This window comes from Planococcus citri, chromosome 3, assembly GCF_950023065.1.
Source record: "Planococcus citri chromosome 3, ihPlaCitr1.1, whole genome shotgun sequence".
Lineage (NCBI taxonomy): Eukaryota > Metazoa > Arthropoda > Insecta > Hemiptera > Pseudococcidae > Planococcus > Planococcus citri.
In genome coordinates, this window is record NC_088679.1 from 27,267,457 (window position 1) to 27,288,440 (window position 20,984).

Below are 20,984 nucleotides of genomic sequence, written 5' to 3' on the forward strand. Positions count from 1 at the left end.
GAAACTTATAATCATATGTTTAACAAAATCAACTCCAATTCTAATCATCCATACAAACTAGCAAACTCCACTCAGTGCTGCCACTTGCAAACACTACACTTCAAGCCATTTTTTTTTTGTTTGCATTTCTGGTCTTTGTTAAGGACATCGCGTTCTCTCTGGATTCGTAAATTGCCTAAAAAAAAACACAAAAAAGATGTATTGTCCAACTATTTTGAACTAAATTGCCTAAAAAAAACACAAAAAAGATGTATTATCAAACTATTTTGAACCTTCTTCTCAAATGTACTCGACTATAAACTTACTACCCTGATAACTGCCATGATCGTCATCGTGATCAACAAATATGAATGAGTAGATGGCTAGAGTAGAGCTGTACTCAATGCTAATCTCTGTTTATGGGAGATGATTTGATTTACCATGGAATTTTTATTACCAACAACAAGAGTCGAAGACTCCCCTTTTCCAATCAGTTCAACGTATTTTGGTTTCACCTTCGAACTATTTTTTTCATTGTAGCAACATTATACCTCGCGCTAGCTTGCAGGTATGAAAGGCCAAGATAAGACTAATCGAACAGTGACCAGTGCAAAATGCAAATCGCGTCTGCTGGCTTCCAGTAGTTCAAATACAAATCGCCAGCTATGTTCTCGCAAGGCGATTCACCGAAAGTCACATAAGCGAGCAAATTTGCCATGTTCAATGAACAAGTGCCGCACTGTCGCAGAAAACGGTGACGAACAAAAACAAAACGGAGGTCCCACAGTGGCTGATTCTTCTACGGATGCTGACATTAAAGTGGATGCTGGCACTGGTGTTGGTGGCACCAATGGTGGTGGTCCTGCAACCATAAAAACTGTCAAACCGGCCTTGGAAGGCAATACACTACCCGGAGTGTTGAAAAATTTAACAGAAGCTGCAGTTGATGTGAGTGAAGCTCATATACAAATCGAAGCAGGCGGTAATGCTGATGCTGGAGGTGGTGGTGGCATTGCCGATTTCGACGACACTAGTTCTTCTCTTTCGATTTTTGACCATTTGCCTACAGTCCGGAGAAGGAACAATGAAAACTATCATTATCAACAACTCAAGCACATCCATCCTTGTATATGTGATTTGTCGACCAAGGCGCAGGACCGGATCAAGGCCCATATCCGGGAACGTGAGCTGTTTGAAATGCGCCACACCAAACGTCTTGAGAGCATCGACGCCGAGCTACGCGCAATCGAGGATGAAATTGCCAGAAGACAGCAAGAAGAAGAAGAGCAGCAGGAGTTATATGCTGACAAGTACGAGATGGTGGGTAAGAAAAAGAAGCGTATGAAGCGTTCAGCTCGGCGTGCTTCTATGGTATCTCTAGGAGTGAAACAGGTAATCAATTGGAAAAAATCACCAAGAATCAAGGTACGCCACAATCAAGTCAGCAGTCTAAGAAAGAACTTCACAGCATACTGCGGTGACCGTCCAATACCACTTCGCGAAATCAAAAAAATTGGACTCAAACAGTCGCCCAAGATACCAGTTCACGTTACCAAAACTGCATCCCTCCGGGGTGAATTCAACGCCAAGAAGATGCAGTTCTTGATTGATAACGAAGATAAAAAACCTCCTTTTAATGTGTCGCCTTATTACTAAGCAACAAGCTTCTGTTTGCCTACTGTTTTTGAAATTACCTTCTTGGCCTTTATACCATACTCTAGTCTCACCTTAGCGCGTAAAAATAAATTGTTCGAAGCTACACAAATTTTATCAATTTGCCTTCTGATTTTGATATTATTACCTTCTTATCTTCGAAAATCATTTTCTGTTTGTGTGATAATTAATCACTGTCCTTTTATTTTTCCAGAACTTTGGCCTAAACAACACTCCTGAAAAAATTGAACAGGAAACGACTGAAGCTCCCAAAGACATATGTTTGATCATTTAATTGAAGCAATTTCATCATAAGCGGTTTTCATTTTATTATCTTCAAATTTGAAATGAAAAAGTGTCTATTTTTTAGGAGTCACCTATGGCTAAGCTGTTGAAATTGAGAGCTAAAGCTCAACCTGCTGTAGATCAGCTTTCAAGTTTCAAACCTTAAAGATAAATTGCCAGTAAGTTTACATGAATTGAATTGATAGAGGTAGGTACGCGTTTTGAAATAGGTAGGTATTTCAGAAATGATATTGTGTAGGTGTGAACTTGATTTTAATGTGTTTATTTTACCTTTGTAACTAAAGCTCTTTGACAAGATTGCAAAATTTATATTCTTGTTTATCTTATTTTAGAAATGGAAGAATCCATTAGCGAAGAACGAAGAAGAACCAGATTTTGGTCTGAAGAACATGTACGGCGAAGAATCTGTAAGTTCTTTTTTTTTGTAGATACGGACAAGGTCATAATAGGAGAATGGAAGCAAAAAATTTGAGTAAGTACTACCTGCTTTATTTTTCTCATCAACAGGAAGATCCGGAGAAAAAACTTTTGTTTGGTGGATTTTATGCTGGAGAAACATGGGACAAAGCAAAGGATAAATTTAAGGTAGCCTAAGCATTGTGTTTGTATTATAGAAATAGTTTTGGTTGATGCCTATCAAAGTGCCTTCCAAGGTCATTTACCCATCTGTCTGGCTTATCAAGGTTCTCTCTCTTCCTGTCTGGCCTTTAAAGGCCATTGATCCGTCTGTCTGGCCTCTCAAGGTCGTCTACCTGCCTACCTGCCTACCTGTTCTCGCGAGACCACTAACCTACCAATCTAGCCTCTCGAGGTTGTCTACGTGTCCGTTTTGTTTACCAAGGTCGTCTGTCAGCTTGCCTGGTTTCCGAAAGCTCCAAAATCAGGTTGAAATTTCGTAATTTGGAGGTTATGCAAATTCCAAAAATTATTTTGAAATTTCGTGAATTGGAGCTGTATTGATGCTTTAGTCATTGCCCGGACTGGGTGCTCTAACTTACTCCAACAATGCTGTATCTCTTTAAAGGGACCCCTCCTCTCCTGCAACTGGAAGCGGCGGTGAAATCTATCTTATTTCTAATTGTCCTGCAAACAAAACTCCCAGTCTTGAGATGTACGTAGGTATAGGTAAATCTTCAAGATTTCGTGGTTACACAAGAAAAAGATCACACAGCAATAATATTGTGCAAAAATCAAGGCACTCCCCTTCCCCTCCTCTTACTAGACCATCTAAGAGAGAGCTCCCAAAAAATTCAAACAAAGTCGTTAAATGAGTTATGAAAATGAAGATGTCATTTGAGATTTTTCAAACCATTAGATGCATCACATTCGCTAAAATGAAAATAAGATTATCGAGACCATAACTACACAGTTAAGGAATAAAAATTTATAGCCCGTTGTTTTGAAAAACTAATAATTGATAATAATTTAAAATAATGCTGTCCAATGAGAACATTACAAATTAAGATCACAATACGAATAACTATACGAGCACAATAGGTGCACAAATCCAACATCTCCCAACTCAGTGTCAATCCTTCGTTATTGACAAATGATTCATTCATTTTTGAACGACAACGCTTCACTAGCCACATCGCAAAAAAGGGTTCACCATATTTCTTCACATAAAACATCAATACTTGATAGGATCAACTATCTTCTTCACATCTTTCTGATACTCTTGTTCGGATATTTGAGCCGAAGCACCGACTTTTCTACTAGAAAAGAAATTAGCAGGATGAGAGAACGATTCCAGGATATCTTGAATAGTAGTCGTAGTCACAATATATTCCTCTACGACGGGATTATGACTTTTGATTTCCTCCATTTTAAGAAACAAGCTCGATAAAGGTAATGAATGGTCTACGATTTGATAATGCAATAAGCTCTAGAATAGGAAAATATGAACATGAAACTGATTCTCATTATCGAATAAGTATAAATAAATCACGAGACCATACTCTGTATTCTTCTATAAGACGACAAGACTGCGGTTTAAATGCAGCCAGTATACTTTTCTCCAGCCGAACAACCTCTCTGAAGGATGTAATATCCGGATGAACTCTGATCATCAAGAAACATCCCAGGCTGTGATGGTCCTTCAAATCGTGAGTATTTCCGATACAATACATCACGCCATTTATAAGTATGGTTAATCGATCGCATAATAATTCGCATTCGAGTGAGCTAAAAAAAAAAAAAAAAGACATCTTCCAATAAACATTTCAAAAACGGCCGGTGTTTATCAGGTGTACATTAAGAAATACCTTGATGATCCTAATACAACAGTCATACCAGAATGCTTCAAATGTTCAATGATATCGTACAAATGATGTCTGGTCATCGAATCCACATCATGAGCAGGTTCATCTAAAAATACTACTCTTGGATTTCCAACCAGTGACAGAGCAGTACTTAGCAAACGTTTACTGCTATTCGAGTACAAGTCGCATCTCACGTTTTGTATTTCTTCCAAGCCTAGAAAAAAAAACTTTTCAACCAAAATTCTTGCATAAAATTGTAATTTGTAATGTATTTACTACTTACCAATGATTGCGATCCATTCGTCTACTACCGTATCAATATCTTTGATACCTTTTAATGAAACAATCAATTTCAACATTTGTCTACCAGTGAATTTATCGAGTAGAGGGGAAGTTTGAGGACAATATCCAACCACAGAAAAAAACTAAAAATAGTTCGATCGATCAAACATTATTATTTCTTATTTCAAGTCACATTGAACAAACTAAGCTACCCCCAAATATACGTACCTGTTTCCTATCAGAATGTGAATCCATCCCTTCCACCGAAACGCTTCCTTTGGTTGGAATAATTTTCGCCGCCATCATATGAAAAATGGTCGTTTTACCAGCCTCTTGTCCACCCAATATACCAAAACTCGTCCCATGTTCGGCTACAAAACTAACATCTTCGACAGCGACGATAGATCTCCACGTCTTTATGTAGCTTTTACCTAATCCATCCACCACCAGTGAGACTTGATGATATTCTGAAAGTTTAATCACAAAATTATGTAGTAGGTAATAGGCAATCATACAACGAAGTAAATTAGCAACTTACTAGATTCATTCCGATTCCGCTTGATACGTTGAATTTCTTCGCGTTCGTGTCTTATTTCTTCATCATCTTGAGGATGCGATTGCTGATGGATTTCTTTACTATTGAAAAAATTATGCAGGAAATCCGTCAATCCGTAATTTATCAGAATGAATAATATGACTGCGAAAATCAGCGTGATCAATAAAAACGCCACTTCTAGCGAGATTTCGTGAATATTATCGGCGTTTGAAAATTCCAAATATGGTTTCGTTTTCCTGGTCTCTGCAGATTTCCTAGTCTCTGCGGGAGATAATATTATTCGTCAAAATACACAATACTAGGCACTTGATTCAAAATCCAATGCGAGGCTGGTTAAGAAAATACTTTACCAATACACCATTTTTCCAAAATACTCGAGCAAACTATAAAGCAATGATTGTTATGGTACCATTGCGAAAAATACTGCAACACAGTCCACGGGAAATTCAAGAATGGAAATAATAAAAATATGAAACTGAACAATTTGTACATCCCGTACGGCTTTTCGGAGAAATGAGGACCAAGGCTGAACGAATAGCATATCGTAACACAGACATTGCCTGAAAGTTGAACAAACCTATAAATTATTCAGTAGGTACTTTACTGGCAAACAGATTCGGGAAAAAATGCAGAAAATTTAGCAAACTTCCTTCCTTCCCCTCTCGAGTACTACAAAAATTTGACGCAAACGATTATTTGATAATTTTAATAAATCAAACATCGAATGACCGATTATAATTTTCAGAAAATCCGCTTTTCAGTCATATTTGAATTCACTAATCATGTTTGGAGATTCTACGTATTTTGGCAATAAAGGGCAGAATTTACTTTTTGGATCGAATCTTTCAAAAAAATATTGTAAAATGCTCGAGATTTTGAGAATTTTTTTAAAGGAAATTTGGATCCCTAAAAAAATACAGCTGATCAATCAAACATTTTAGAAAGGCTATAGGTGGATAAGTATGGTGAATTTGTCCCCGAGAGCTTCAGGGTTGATATTTGCATGGAAGGTGAGTGAGTACCCTTGAGCACCTTCCGTCAGGAAAGTTTCAGACCCCCAGACCCCCCTCCCGTTTTTGAGAAACCCCCCCTTTTCTGAAATTACAATAAAAATTTTTTTCTCAGCCCCATGTGAATCGATTTTTTCAATTTTTTGGTAAGTTGTAAACATCCATAAGAGGTATCCCCACAAAAATTGCAACCCCCTCCCCCCTTATTTTCCCCTCAAAATGGCATTTTTTAGTTTTGTTTGCCTGTTTTAGCAATGATCATGATTCGGCACAAAAATGCGAATAGCATTTTTAAGTGTGTTTTTAACCCCTAAAAAACATATAATTTTTCAAAAAAATTTTTTGGTGGGCCGTGGTCAAAAATTGAAAAAACCAACAGAGGGGGGTTAAAAATGGATTCTGGTGTAAATTATTGTTTTTGGTAAATAAGGTGTCGTTTCCATAAGAATCGAACCCCCCGAACACGAATATGACGTCCAATTTTATATTACCTTCATCCACACCCCTCCAGTGCCCCTGTCCCCATCTCAATTTTTACTATTATTAAGAGTTGAGCTATCTTCATAATGTTGGTGTCATTTTCATAAGAATCGAACGCCCCGAAAACGAATATGAAGTCCAATTTTATGCTACCCGCATCCACACCCCTCCAGTGCCTCTGCCCCCAACCCAATTTTCACTATATTGAAAGTTCAGATACTTTTCATAATGTTGGTGTCGTTTCCATATGACTCGAACACCCCGAACACGAATATGAAGTCCAATTTTATGCTACCCTCATCCACACCGCTCCAGGGTCTCTGCCCCCAACTCAATTTTCACTATATTGAAAGTTCAGATATTTTCATAATGTTGGTGTCGTTTCCATATGACCCGAACACCCCGAGCTAATACAGCAGGCTTGTCGGACTGGACCAAAAAACCGAACTGATGACCGCGACCGGACCCAAAAATGCACACAAAACTGAGTGGACTGGAGTCCGGACCAGACCTTAGACCTCTAAAACAAATGTATGCAGTGGCGTAGCCAAGGGGGGGGCGAAGGGGGCCATGACCCCTCCCTTGCGAGCGAAAATTTGAAAGAAAACATGCAAAAATGGACGTTTATTTGTTGTTTGGACCCATTTTTTCTAAAAATTTTCGCTCTTGCTTCGCTCGAGCAGTAATTTTGCCTTCATTTTCACGAAATCACCACACATTACGATAGGTTTCCAGAAAATTACTCCTCATTTCGATTTTTCATACTTACCTAAAAATCTGGTTTTGCCCCCTCCTTGAGAAAATCCTGTCTACGCCACTGATTATATAAATATTAACAGAACAGATGACCCTTTTCAGAAAAATAACAGGGACAGACCGAGATTGAAGACCTTTCTAAAAAATCAGATGTCTAATTTTTCAAATTTATAATGCCATTTTAGATGCCCATTTCGAATAAATTTCCATTGTGATTTAATTTCTTTTGAAGTTTCAATATCTAATGTGTTAGGAAGCTTCTTTTTTTCCCCTGAAAAATGAAGACCATTTTTTGGACCTGGGCTGACCCATGAACACGATGAAAATTTATGGTCAGGACCGGACCGGACCGTTTGAAAGCTCCAAACTAGGACCTTGGTTTTGGAGCAACCGCAAAACCTGAGCGGTCCTACAAGCCTGTAATACAGATGAAAATATACGCTATCTCCTGTAAAGGAGTGCGACTACAACAACGACAAAGGGATAATTCAGGATATTTGACGCATTTTCTGTAATAAAAATTAAGACTTCCTCTACATTTTCATTACAAAATGGCTACTCAAAACGTTCGAACGCCATAAAATTAAGTAGGTACCTACCTACTTTAAAAATCGCATTTTGGCCCTCCTCCCAAAATAACTGCCCAGGTTACATTTTAAAATCATTGAAGCTTTCATTTTTGTATTCGTTTATAGGTAATCTTTTTTTTTTTTTGAAAAAATTGGGACCAGAAAATATAAAAACTCCCACCTAAGCCAAGATTCGACGTCTAAATTTATATGATTTAAATTCAAACGTAACCGAAGATGTGTTTTTCTCGAATGATAACAGGTTGTTTGATTATGTCATCATTTTAAAGTTTCTAATTTTCAAACCGCTTTGTAAAGGTCTAATCCTCGAAGAACCCTCATGTCAATTTTTCATTCTGGCAGCTGAAAATTTGTTTAGGAGCTACACAATACGTAGGTAATCGCTAATCGCTGAGTGTCCAAGAGGTTCTCTTATGTATTATAAACTTACAAGCAAAATTGAACATGAACACGTGCGCATAATACGTCCGCCTCACTGGTTTGTAAAAAAAACTGAACACGTAAACGCAAAATAACCCGGAAATTCCAAAAAGAACGATTACTACGACAAACAGAGCTAAACAAATCGCAAAATTCATTACACAACTCATTCGATACATGAAAGATAACAAATAGGTAGCCAAATTACCTACTCACCAAAATTCATCGTGGGTCTGAAAAAATCATAACCATTATCTATGAATGTAAACAAAGCTAGTCGAAAAGCGAGTACGCTAACAAAAAAGATGAAATCGAACACGAATGTAGCGAACCAATACATCCAGCGAGGTACACCGGACATAATTTGTAAATACATCAGTCCATCGACGATTTCTTTGTGAGATAGTTCGAATAAATACAAAACCACGTCCATGGTCAGAAAAGCAAACGTTATGTATAATATGGCGAGTACTAACAACGCTTTGATAAATAACTCGTTCGCATCGCAACCTTTCTATAAAAAAATTAAAATAATTAATAATACGACGATCACCCAAATTCATACGATCGATGGATCGATGCTCACTTCAATTGTAGGAAGTGGATGATTTATCGTTGTTATCTCGGCAGTGTCGTCATTCAGCATGCGTCTAAGCAACACGTTCGAATAAATGGAAACGGCGATAGGTAACGAATGAATTGTCCACAAGTTATACGCTATTTTAGAAGTTTCTGCTTCTGTTAGATCAAAAGCTGCCAGCAATTCTCTGCGGAATCGCATTAGATCAGCTCTTCCATAATTAAGTAAACCTAATATGTACAATTCACGTTTCAGTATCAACGATAAGGCCAGCACAGATACATTACTTTGAGAGACCACTGTCGAATAAAACTTTGCTAACTTTCTGTCGAAGAAGAATCGCCGGATTTTGCTACAGTACCCCCGCGAGTAGCTATAAGAGTAGAATACTCTTCAACCAATTCTTGGTTGGCGTTTTTCTTGTGTAACATTATTTGAGGATAAATAGCCGTATTGAGCATTTCGTCGCGAAGAACGTAAATGCTCGGTGAAAGCTTCTTTGCTAGGTACGGATTGAAATTAATTTCTTCGATTAATCGAGTCAGCAGAACGGCGATTAGTGAGGGTAGAATGATCTAAAACAAATAAACGACGAGTAGGTATATGGGAGGGAACTGTACAGAAGTAGGTAAATTAAGACCGAAGAGTGCACTTACTCATACTCACCCTTTTTAATATATTGGCGTAATCTTTAAACATGTATAGTATTTTTTTCCCCAATAGAATCCTCATTTGACGAAGTCTCAAACGTAAACCTTCTATAGAGTCGTGGAATTCTGCGTGAGAAGAAAATATACAAAATAAAAACAATAATTTGTAAAAATACGCTCATCTTTCACCCAATTAGACGAATTGAAATCAATAAAATCCATTCACTGGCCCGATATTTCAGGTCTCAGATCTTCAGAAGATTATTAATTGAAATTCTTACCTAAATCATATTCACTATCTTCATTAGTAGTTTCAGGCTGGACCGGAGGACGATTTGAAAACCCCCCTGTCCTGTTTCGAAAAATGAACAAACACGTAATTAGATCACAAAATATCGCATCATACTCCCCTATTATAGGAAAGTAAAAAATAAGTACAATATTACGTGCTTACTTCATCATTACATGTTCTATAGAATTAAACGACACTCCTATATTGGATATTTCAAGCTCCTTTGCGCTTTGTTCGAGATTTAGGAACAAATTTGAAAATTTAGGTAATTCCCTCGGATGCACACTGTAAACAATTTCATTATCCAGTTCACGTACCATTTTGGCGCTCACAGAACTCTTTACTTTTTCGGTAACTTCGTTGAAATGTTCCTTTTTGGTCGAGACGAGTATTTCGTAATGGATACCTATGTAATACTACACCGTATAACACGCGATTTTAGTAGCTTTAACAATGGTTTACCAAAATACGAAAAATACCTATGTTATTTCTGAGATATTTCGGCGTTCCGTGGGCGATGACGAAACCATTTTCCAAGATGGCTACTCGATCTGCTAAACTTTCGGCTTCTCTGGCGTTACTGGTGCTTATTATGATGGTACGATCGGTACGCATATCCTGATGATAATTCCTACATGATTAATAGGTTGGATTTGATAATCGTATAAATAGGTACAGAGATATTAACCGATAATAGATTCCAAATTTTGATTTTAGATTTGTGGTCGAGACCTTCCATTGGTTCGTCGAGAATTAGCACCTGTAAAATTAGAACATACCTATAGGTAAGTACATAGATAGATGGAGAGTAGTTAGTCATGCAGTCCAATAAGGAAATTCCACGCGATCAAAAGGTTGAAACCTAGTATATGACCTGAATCGTAATTTAGAATATATTTGGAAAGAGATGAACTGGACTTACATTTTCATCGAGGCTCTTTCCTCCTTTCAAAAGAAATTACTCTTTCAATACCTTTGGCCTTCAGTGAAAAATTCTTCAAACAAAAGTTGTACCTACAAAGTAATATAGAAAGCATAGGAATATTTCGATCCGAGCTCTTTTGTCGCAAAATCGAACCTATTTCAAAAGAATTAAAGCTACCTACGTACATATTTCGAATGAAAACAGCAACACCAATACTTCAAGTTCATTGTGCTGATTTGCGGAGGGTTCATAAAATTTTGTACGCTGTAGTCAAAAATTCAAAATCAACTTAAATTCAAGCTTGTTTAAAAAAGAAAAGTTACCTATTACAAATATCCAAAAAAAAAAATTCATAAAATATTTCAATGAAGGTAGAAAAAAAAGTTGAAAAATACGGTTACCTATGATAGGTAGATAAGTCTAAGTACCATGCAAAAATTGTAAGAACCGAATATCTTTCATTGATTTTTAAAATTCAAAAGCTCATGGAAAGTAATCAAAATTTGACAAAACAGAATTAGAAAGTTGAAATTCAATTCCAGTATGAAGCTCAATACGTATAAACTGGAACTACATGTTCTTGTTAAGGTTCAAATCCTCGTATTTTTTGCTGAAAATAATTCTTCAAAAAAAATGTAAGTAGATAAAGTCTCCTCTTCAAGGAAAGGTTCAAATCATGGATATGTTTTTTGCTCAAGTTGAATTCATTTAAAATTTAAAATAATAGTCTAACAAAATAACAAAAAGCTATTTTGGAGAGTTGGACATAATTTTAGTTCAATGATTTTTTCCAAGTTCTTAAAAGTTAGATTTGATATGCTCTAAATATTGGAAATTAATCAACATTTATCCAAGTTTTCAAGTCTGACATAATTTTAAGAATTTATCGGAATTTTTACAAATTTGTAAAAGTCAAACAAATTATGAAAAAGGTCAGAAATTTGTCATTTTGTGCTGTGTTTTGTAGATTACAAGAAAGCTTTTGACTGCATACAAAGGAAAAAACTGTGGAGAATTCTTCTTGAGATGGGTGTCCCAATACATCTGGTGTGGCTGATCAAACAATTATACAAGGGGAGCCTGGCGAATGTCCGAATCAACAGAGAGACAACGTCAGAGAAATTCCACCCAGAAAGAGGAGTACGCCAGGGCTGCATTCTATCCCCACTCCTGTTTAATTTGCATGGAGAATATATAATTCGTGAAAAGTTGCAGCTAGTCGCATCAGAAAGCACCAATGACAATGGCCCAGGTGAGTGGCAGAGGAGTATTGAATTGATTGGAGGTGTACAAATGTTGAACCTTCGCTACGCTGACCACACGACCCTCATCACCTCAAGTGTAAAATACGAGGGTGGTTCAAATATAACCCGAAATTTGTTCATAAAAAATTTTGCTATCCACCTACAAAGCTACAATTTTGTACAGTTATTCTTGGTAGTCTCTCTCATATAGTGTTGGGCAAATTCGCGAATATTCTTTTTTTGCTTGCGCATGCGCAAGAATATGCGCAGATTCTTGCGCATATTCCGCAGATTCTTTTCAAAAACTTGGAACATTATTGCTTAGTTTAGAGATAATCGGAAACTTTCCAAATTTCCATTGAAAAGGTTTCAAATAATTGAGGAAAATTGGAAATTTATAAAGAAAAGTTGATGTAAAACTTGTAAATTGTGGAAAATTGTAGAAAAATCTTCAAATTTTTTGAAAAAAGTCATGATTTTTATTTTTTTGAGAGAATATTCTCCAAGCATTTGAGAATATTCGCGAATATTCGCGAATATTCTCAGATTATGCGCAATGAGAATATTCTCAGGCCAACACTACTCTCATATGATATGTGCATTTGCCACCTCTTTGGGTGCTTTATAATTTTTTTTTTTGCAAAAAGTTCGCGGCGTTTCAAGTGGCCATCTGCACAAAAATGATTTTTCTCAATTATTGCCTTTGAAGTAATGTTTACTCAGTGCCTCTATCGATGGTCCAATTTAATAATTATCAACAAGGTGTCGAATCTAGACTATAAGGAAGGTGTTCTGGTGTTTCTCATCCCAATTCGTTCAATTTTTTAGTCATAAGCCAAGCTGTATGCACCCTGGCACTGTTTTGCAGCAATTTCACACAAAGAATCGTGATTTCTCGTTGTTTTGATCAGTATGGGAGGATTTTATTGTGCTTCTTAGAAGGCTACTATGTTACAGTGAGTTCATAGTTGGTTTTTAAGGCAGAAAATCACATGAGATTACCCCCTTATGTCCCAACACACTGTATACACCACCTTCCCAGCTGACACTCCGACCATTGCTTCAATTGGCGCTCCCTTCATTGTCACTTTTTCGCTATTTCCAAAAATGGAACACCATTCATACGCTTGGTTCCAGGGGCGTAGCAAAGTGATTTTGCAAGGGGGGTAAATTCTAAAAAATGCCAACTTTGAAATGTTAAAAATGCCAACTGCAAAATTGATTTAAAATTTGCTCAAATAAAACAGCTTTGCTTGTACTTTTTTCGCTCGGGCTAGAAATGGTGATTTGAGGCAATACTCCCAATTTTTGTATTTGACCCAATGTTTTTATTTAACATTACTCGACATTTAAAAAAATTGAAAATTACCTAATGCAATTTTATTCAAACTTTTATGTATAATTGGGGAGTAATTTCATTTTAAGAGCTTAAACAAAAAACAAAATGGAATTGACCCAAGCAAAGCGAGGGCAAAAGCTTTGCAAAATTTTATAACTTGAGAGTCTGAAAAACGTCATTTTTCAAAGTCAAAAATGATATCTTCCAATCTTGATATTTTTCAAATTCGAGACTTACCTACCTAATATTTTTGTAGAAATTTAGAATTGGGAAAGTGAAATGCAAAATGGCCCGAGCGAAGCGAGGGCAAAAGCTTTTAACAATTTGTAACACAAAAAACCGAAGAACGTCATTTTTGGAGATAGAAAATCATTTTTCTGATCTTTGCATTTCTCAAATCCTCGCAATATTTTGGGTCAAAGCTTTTAGAAATGTACATTTTAAAAACTAAAATAGCATAAAATGCTATCACAATAACTGTATTATTTGGAAAAATAAATAAGCAAATGAAAAGATGAGTCAAGTATAAATTTGTCAACTAAGTAAGTGCAACATTATTGGTCAATTTTCCAACTGAGTCCTCAGGTATTGTATCATGCTCGCATCAGTTGGCAAATTTAGAATAAAAATAGCCGAATTAAATTTAAATTTATGGCGTTGATTCTGTTGGTTTTAGTTCTCTTCTATACTCAATTAAAAAATTCCAACTTTTTAAGTAAACAGAATAAATGAGAATTGTCCATTTTCGAACAAAATGAATAATTTCCTTGAAAAGTTGGCAATTTTGAGTTTCCAATTCTCAAGTACTCAGTTGGCAAATCAAAAATGTACCTAAAATAAGGTACATTACATTTGAAATTAATTGTATGTAGTTGGCAAATTTAATTTTATTTTAACAATTGCAAATTGTCAACTTTTCAACTAGATAATAAGTAGAAAATAAAGTTGACAATTGTAAGTTCTGAAGTTCTCAGTTGGCAAATCCAGAATGCCTCAACAGTTGGTAAATTATCTTATAATTGTAATATCGAACTCTGAGTCGAAAACGCCAACTTTTCAACTAATGATTAATTGAAAAGTTATCATTTTTGAATTTTCATCCTCGTAAACTCAAAAATGCCAACTTTTTAATTTTTCAAACCTGCCGGGGGGGTACCGTACTACCCCCCCCAACCCCCCCCCCCCCCGCTTGCTACGCCCCTGCTTGGTTCTCATAAAGGCACTCATCCACGAACTATTCGAGTAATTTTTGATAACTTTCCGCGGATTTTACATGATTTTTGACCAAAAAACAAAAAATGATGCGTTGCGCAAGGGACACTAGAACTTCATTCTTGCGCATGGCTAAAAATACACTAAAAAGTGAGGATTCGCGGTTCCAGCTGTTCTTTACGTTTCATAACACTCCAGTCTATCATCCAGTGCAACAACTTTTTCCAAACTCAATTTCTCACATGTCTGTGGGAAACTTCTGGGTTATATTTGAACCACCCTCATATATGACCAATTTTCTGAAATTCCTGGAAAAGGTCAGTGCACAATATGGCTTGCAAATAAATAAAGCAAAGATGGAGATCATGATTGTGAACTGGCCTGAGAACAACTCGCCTGAAATACAGGAAATTGAGGGAATCGAAGTTGTGAAGCCAGTTTGTATCCATTGTGGATAACAAAGGAGGTAGTGAAGCTGTGATAAGATCATAAGATGCAGAGCGCAGATCACAAGAAGCGCCATGTCTCGTCTAAAGAAGATATGGTCAGACACAGCAGTGAGCAAGACTCTGAAGATAAGGCTGGTAAACACTCTGATGTGAGCTGGAGGAGAATGCTTCGGATCCCATGGACAGAGAAAAGGACCAATGTGTCCGTCCTGGGGGAAATTGGTGTCCAGAAAAGATTGTCGGCAGTGGTACTCAGCAGAATCCTCAAATACTTTGGGTATGTCACAAGGGCTGATGCCATGGAGTCCTTGTTCATCCAAGGCGAGGTTGAGGGAACAAGAGGGCGCAGATGCTCCCCCACAAAATGGATGGACTCCATTCGGAAAGCCATTGGACGCAGCTTCCCAGCTTGCGTCAAGAGCGCCCTAAATAGAGACAGTTGGAGGGAGCTGGTGTATTGTGCCACAGAAACTGCTGCTGTTGCGTCATAATCACAATACCCCCGGAGGGGTGAAACGGCACCAAAAAGAAGAAGAAAATCTGGCATTACATTCATTCAAGTTTTTGAAAGTCTGGAATAATGTGAGAAAGTCTAACGACCTTAAGAGGCCAGGCAGGCACCCTTGGGAAACCATACCGACAAGTCAATAACCTTAAGGCACCGGAATTTGACCGGATAGTCAATTTGTAGTAACCTTGAGAGTATAGACACACAAGTCAATGACCTCAAGAGGACAGCCATGTACACAGACAACCATGAGTGGCTGGAAAGGTAGATCTGTGACCTTAAGTGGTCGGACAGATGGGTCAATGACATTGACAGGTCGGAAGGGAAAACAGACAGGGACGCAGACAATGTTGAGAGGTCAGGAAGACAGACAGACAACCATGAGAGGCCTAGATAAACAGATGAGTGACCTCAACAGGCCAGACAGTCACGTCAATGACCTTAACAGGCTAGACAGGCATACGCGTACAAACGACCTTGAGAGGCTCAATTAGTATATGTCAGTGACCGTCAGAGTCTGGATACAGGGGTCAATGACCTTGAAGGACAAACATATGATATTTGGGAAGACAGGTCGGTGATAGACAGCCCAGACAGACAGATCAATGACCTTGAGAGGGCAGACATCCGACTTTGAGAAGTCCACACTGGCGGGTCAATGACCTTGAAAGGTCAGGCCGGCAGGTAAACGATTTTTGGTGACTAGACAAGTGGGTTAGTGATCTTCAGAGTCCATACACACGGGTCAATGACACCATGACTTATGGAGCCAGATAGATCAACAACCTTGGGAACCCAGACAGGCAAGTCGTCTGATCAGATCAAATTTTGGTCGGATGACTCGCGTCTGTACAGAAAAATTTGATGGGAGCCAGACGTCGTCAGGCTGCGGAAGATTTCAGCATAATTCTCAGGCTTGCTTGGAATCGGGCTGAAAACCTGGTCCGAATGATCATGTCTGATTGAGCAATAAGTCAGCTATACCAAAAACTATAACGCATCAGGTATCCATGGTTTAAAACTTTTCTTGAAGAGGAGATTTTACACCAGGGCTAACTGGTCCTGCTTTACCCCCATTTTTTTAGGGCATAAATTGTCAAAAATGAAGGGTTCCTTTCCAAGTCGGCCTAAGTCCATTTTTATCATTTTTGAGTTAGCAGCGCCATCTGCTGGTACAGGTCGGTTAACACCTTTATCACCTTGTCCCAACACCTGGCGTTACTTTTTTCGCTCAGGAGCGCTGTTTTGCCGGCTCGAAAAAACAGCTGATTATTCCAAAGTGGCCTAAATCCATTTTTTACGAGTATTTGTATACAAGTGCAGTTGTGCCGTTTTTTTTTCAAGTTTTTCAACGATTTTCGAGTGAAGGCGTTTTCACATGAAATTGTTTCAGAAATGTATTAAATTAATGATTCGTGAATTTTTTTTTAAAAAACGCGTTTTTTCAGCTCTTTTTCGAAATTTTTAAAATCAGATAATTCCAAATGGGCCTAAGTCCACTTTTTCTGACTGTTTGACGCGCTCTGGAGCTGAAAATACGCAAAATTAAAAAAATACCAATACGGTACTTTAAAGCAGAAAGATCAAGCTTCACAACCATATAATCACATCATTTATTATTGAAGCGGAAGGGCGAGAAAAACACTTATTTGTGTTTTTCTCGAAATGGAAAAAATGGACTTAGGCCGACTTGGAAAGGAACCCTTCAAATAATTAATTTTGAATTTTTACAAATTCTCTATAAATTGAAAAATTAATTTGGGCAGTTAAGGACTTGGATTGAAATTTTCCTAATACCTACCAAAAAATGTTCGCTAACTTTCAATGTTCAACGACTGTTGAAAAATTATTTCAATGGAGACCATAAATACAGAAATAGTCAATTCTTTTGGAGGGAGAGAGGTTCGCGTAGAACTGAAATCTCGGAAAAAGGAACTGCCTAAAATTCCGATTTACACCTCTTGATGGCGAGGAATACCTTTATTTGTAATAATCACCTTCCGTTCACCAATCAATCCAATAGCAATACACAGCTTCCTCTTCAATACTTGAGATAAATATTTCACAGCTGAATTCTGTTCATCGTGCATTTCCAACTTGATCAAAAATTGTTCAGTCTCCTCTTCAGCGTCACTTTTTGAGAGTCCTTTCAACTGTTGAGAATATTCAAATATTATCAACTCCAGCCATATAGCAATAGCATACGAGTACGATAGGAAATTCAAACCAATACTTTACCCTGCCGAAGAACATCAAATGTTGTTTGACAGATAGGTAATGAAACAATCTATCTTCTTTGAAACATATTCCGAGATCATTTTTCAATATATCTAAATTATCGCTTACATCGATCCCTTTGTAATGTATAAATCCATCATCGTACGTAATCGATCCTGGAATCATTACTTCAACCATCATCGATGGGCTCTGATTCATCACCAATACCAATCAATCAAATCCAACTCACCGGCTAGAATGGACAACAGGGTAGTTTTCCCAGCATCCTTCGGACCCAAAAGAACGGTAATCTCGTTATCGTAAAATTCTAAATCGATTCTTTCCAAAGCATGCGTGACGTTATTGTACTCCTTATGCAGACCTTCGATTCGTATAGATGGCTCGTGATGCGGCGACACAGGTTCTCTGATTTCGGTGTTTAGTGATCCTTCGACTTTCGACGATGTTTTTGTTTTATTAATTTCACTCCTCGTTTCGGACTCGCGTACTTGAACTTGATGAGATTCGGTCGCGGTGTGTTTGTGCTTGGTTCCAAAAAACAGAAACTGCGTAGGGAGGATTAAAATATTCAGATGGGAGAAAAAAAAATATTCAAAAATCCAGTTTTTATAGTCATATTATCATGAAAAAGTAAACTCACCGAAAATATAAAAAACGGCGACCTTTTAGAACCATAATCGCCAGAATTGATGAACCCGAATAACAGCATGAGCAATGAATAAAACGCAACGTCAAATACGAAAAACAAAACAATCGGAAGATAAATTATAGCAGATTCATTCGCATGCAGCGTTAGCGCCGTCGCCCAATTGAACGGTATACCTACGAAAATCAATCAAAACCGAGAAAAAAAAACTCAAATACAATGCGTAGGTATACCTAGCTATGTAAAATCCATAAAATTCCAACCATGAACTTCAGCTGTGGCCAAGAAACGAATTCCTTTTGCGGCAGAGTACGAGGTTGATGGCCAAAAAAGTCGAGTACTGCTTCGCATATTCATAGCGAGCGTGACGAACAACAACACCAGTGAGAGGTAATGCACGAACGTGTGAACCAACGCAGCTATTGTGGCTATAAAACAATATTCTGTTATGATCAATAAGAATATGAGAAATCATTGAAAATACAGGCAAATCTGAAATTTCACACGAACCTCTATTGAAAACCGAGCTGAGGAAAAGAACGAAGCAAATATTGGAGGCGTGGAATAAGATTAAAAATGACCACAGCACTGAGAAATCCGTATAACGAACACATTCGCTTCCGTGCCCTTTGAATGGAGTTTTCAAAAATATCGCCGTTAAAGTTGCCGAAATTAAAACCACTACGAACGCTTTTAAAAACCAGCCAAGCCATATCAACGATTCTTCCATGAGGTATACCGTCAGCAAATTCTAAATAAAAATTGAAATCGGGATGTGATTAGGTAGGTACACCTATATTTTGGAAAACTCATCAAATCCCAATTCGAAAGCTGCTTTTTTAAGCCAGGATTTGATAAACTTGAATAAAACGTAAATTATTACTGTCAAAAAAGCAAAATTATAGTAACCTTGACACCGTTTTGTTTCTCAAAGATGATAGAAGCAATGTATGGCACTGATAGTGCCACCTCCGTAGCAATGAGAGTTAAGACAATCACTGACAACAAATGTTCACGATCGATCATACTCGTTTCATATTCTGGATATGGAAATGGTTGAAAAACCACCTGAAAGTTAAATATGAATATCTTGAGACTAAACATTGAATAAGCTCGATCGGTGGTTTTATCTTTGACCTGCATTTTTCTTTCTCCTGAGCGCATACATGTTATCCCATCCAACCTCCCTCCCACCAAAAATCTCTCAAAATGTGTTTTCAATGTCAAAAAATGCCCCTGAAGGGATAAATCGCCAGAACCATCTATGGACCCCAGTGTAAAACCAGACTTGAAAAAATATATTTTTTTTCAACATGAACAATACATAGAAGGTAAGAAAACTAAATCCCTTTACCCCTGACGGAGCTGACCAAGACGAATTATCCGAATTATTTGATTTATCCAATTTCATTCCAATGAATTCTTCATTTATGAGCAACTGTAAGGCTACGAAACCACTCGACCAATATTCGCTGACTAAAAACAACGAACCAAGCTTCATGAGACTGATTTGCAAACACACGTCATGTCAGCTTAATGAAACATTATGATTACCTTTTTTATAAGGTCCGGGAGTAGAATCGCCATCAATTAACCACCTCGTATCGCCAGCGATGCTCTGTCTCAATTCATAAACTAATTTATTAGGTGGAGTAGAATTATCATCTTTGAGTTTTATATTATCGAATATAACTCCCATTGCCTCTTGCTTCATAGAAATGCTGCGGTTCACCACGTATTCTGCCAATATCTTTTCACTGTCAAACGGCAGGAGTTCGAGCGACTCCTTCTTTCCTGATTTTTGTTCTTCATTGGACATATCACAAGGGGGAAAAATCAATTTTATACAGAACTGCGATCATCGTTACTACACATTGGTTAAATAGGTACGTAAATCTGAACACGATATTTACTTATTTTTTCAGCCACATTTAGCATCAGTTGATCGGTGAATTTGGAAGGAGGCGAGTAAGCTAAATAATTACGCGATGTAATCGTTTCCAATAGCTGGCTTCTGCTTTCAGGGTGGGGATATGTTGCACCATGATTAGTTAGTCTGATATCACTTTTTACACTTAAACCCAAGTATAAAGCGACCGAACAACGAGCTATTATTTCTATAATCGACCACCACCAGTAATATCGATGCCATAGGTAACTCTTCCATACGAGTAATTTAAATCTTTGAAAACTTGTGCTGCTTTGCGAGTGTTCGATTCCTACAGCCATGATGAAATATTCATCTGTAAATTAGCCTACAATGATCCTAAAAAAATAAAATGCTCCGTTTTAGTGTTTGAGTTAGATAAACTCACCTTCGTATTCGCTGCAGATTTTTTCAAATGAATACTCTATTAGAACACTTGCCTACTCGAGTGAAATGCGAATCGGAAAACTAAGAAATGCATGAAACCATTCTGAAATTTAAAACGAGAATCGTTCTACACGTCAAATTACCCCCAAAATAATTGGAAAATGGCAACAAAAAAAAACATCGATCATGATAAATCACTTGAAAATTTCGAAATCAAGATTTCATGAAACTTAACGAATGTTCAATTTGGCAGCCAATAGTTTTTCAAAACAAATAACTTTCTTCCAAAGAAAA

The 20,984-nt window shown here is 37.4% G+C and overlaps 3 protein-coding genes across 4 annotated transcripts in view; all 3 read right to left on the reverse strand.

Moving 5' to 3' along the window:
• LOC135838569 (protein starmaker-like) overlaps positions 1-20,984 on the reverse strand; it is a 125,952-nt gene that overhangs the window by 93,274 nt on the left and 11,694 nt on the right. The window lies entirely within an intron of this gene.
• Positions 3,333-4,642, reverse strand: LOC135838572 (phospholipid-transporting ATPase ABCA3-like). The gene is made up of 4 exons (XM_065354253.1): positions 4,483-4,642; positions 4,203-4,413; positions 3,897-4,122; positions 3,333-3,823 (listed from the first exon to the last, which is right to left on the reverse strand). Exons 1-4 carry the CDS (start codon positions 4,556-4,558, stop codon positions 3,569-3,571), a joined length of 768 nt encoding a protein of 255 aa, XP_065210325.1. The 5' UTR covers positions 4,559-4,642; the 3' UTR covers positions 3,333-3,568.
• On the reverse strand, positions 4,976-20,929 carry LOC135838568 (ABC-type organic anion transporter ABCA8B-like). 2 transcript variants are annotated; one of them, XM_065354248.1, is made up of 22 exons: positions 20,692-20,907; positions 20,290-20,619; positions 19,931-20,182; positions 19,731-19,852; positions 19,286-19,444; positions 18,887-19,127; positions 18,640-18,804; positions 18,371-18,552; positions 17,960-18,275; positions 17,731-17,885; positions 17,490-17,645; positions 10,504-10,575; positions 10,295-10,433; positions 9,978-10,221; positions 9,805-9,875; positions 9,540-9,649; positions 9,196-9,448; positions 8,880-9,103; positions 8,510-8,807; positions 8,304-8,429; positions 5,388-5,597; positions 4,976-5,298 (listed from the first exon to the last, which is right to left on the reverse strand). In XM_065354248.1, the coding sequence occupies exons 2-22, from the start codon at positions 20,603-20,605 to the stop codon at positions 4,991-4,993; spliced, it is 4,119 nt and encodes a 1,372-aa protein (XP_065210320.1). In that variant the 5' UTR covers positions 20,606-20,619; positions 20,692-20,907; the 3' UTR covers positions 4,976-4,990. The 2 variants fall into 2 exon arrangements, with proteins under 2 accessions (XP_065210320.1, XP_065210321.1); XM_065354249.1 differs by lacking the exons at positions 4,976-5,298; positions 5,388-5,597; positions 8,304-8,429 and having other exon boundaries at positions 8,635-8,803; positions 20,290-20,929.

Excerpts from the sequence above, each read along its gene's own strand:
- LOC135838568 (XM_065354248.1), bottom strand. The coding sequence starts at position 20,605 with ATGGCTGTAGGAATCGAACACTCGCAAAGCAGCACAAGTTTTCAAAGA. Across the intron at positions 19,445-19,730 it reads CTTGGTCAGCTCCGTCAGGG|GTGGTTTTTCAACCATTTCC; the intron begins GTAAAGGGATTT and ends TTTAACTTTCAG. Across the intron at positions 9,650-9,804 it reads AGATAGTGAATATGATTTAG|AATTCCACGACTCTATAGAA; the intron begins GTAAGAATTTCA and ends CTTCTCACGCAG.
- LOC135838572 (XM_065354253.1), bottom strand. The coding sequence starts at position 4,558 with ATGTTGAAATTGATTGTTTCATTAAAAGGTATCAAAGATATTGATACG. Across the intron at positions 4,414-4,482 it reads CGAATGGATCGCAATCATTG|GCTTGGAAGAAATACAAAAC; the intron begins GTAAGTAGTAAA and ends TTTTTTTTCTAG. Across the intron at positions 3,824-3,896 it reads GTCTTATAGAAGAATACAGA|AGCTTATTGCATTATCAAAT; the intron begins GTATGGTCTCGT and ends TTCCTATTCTAG.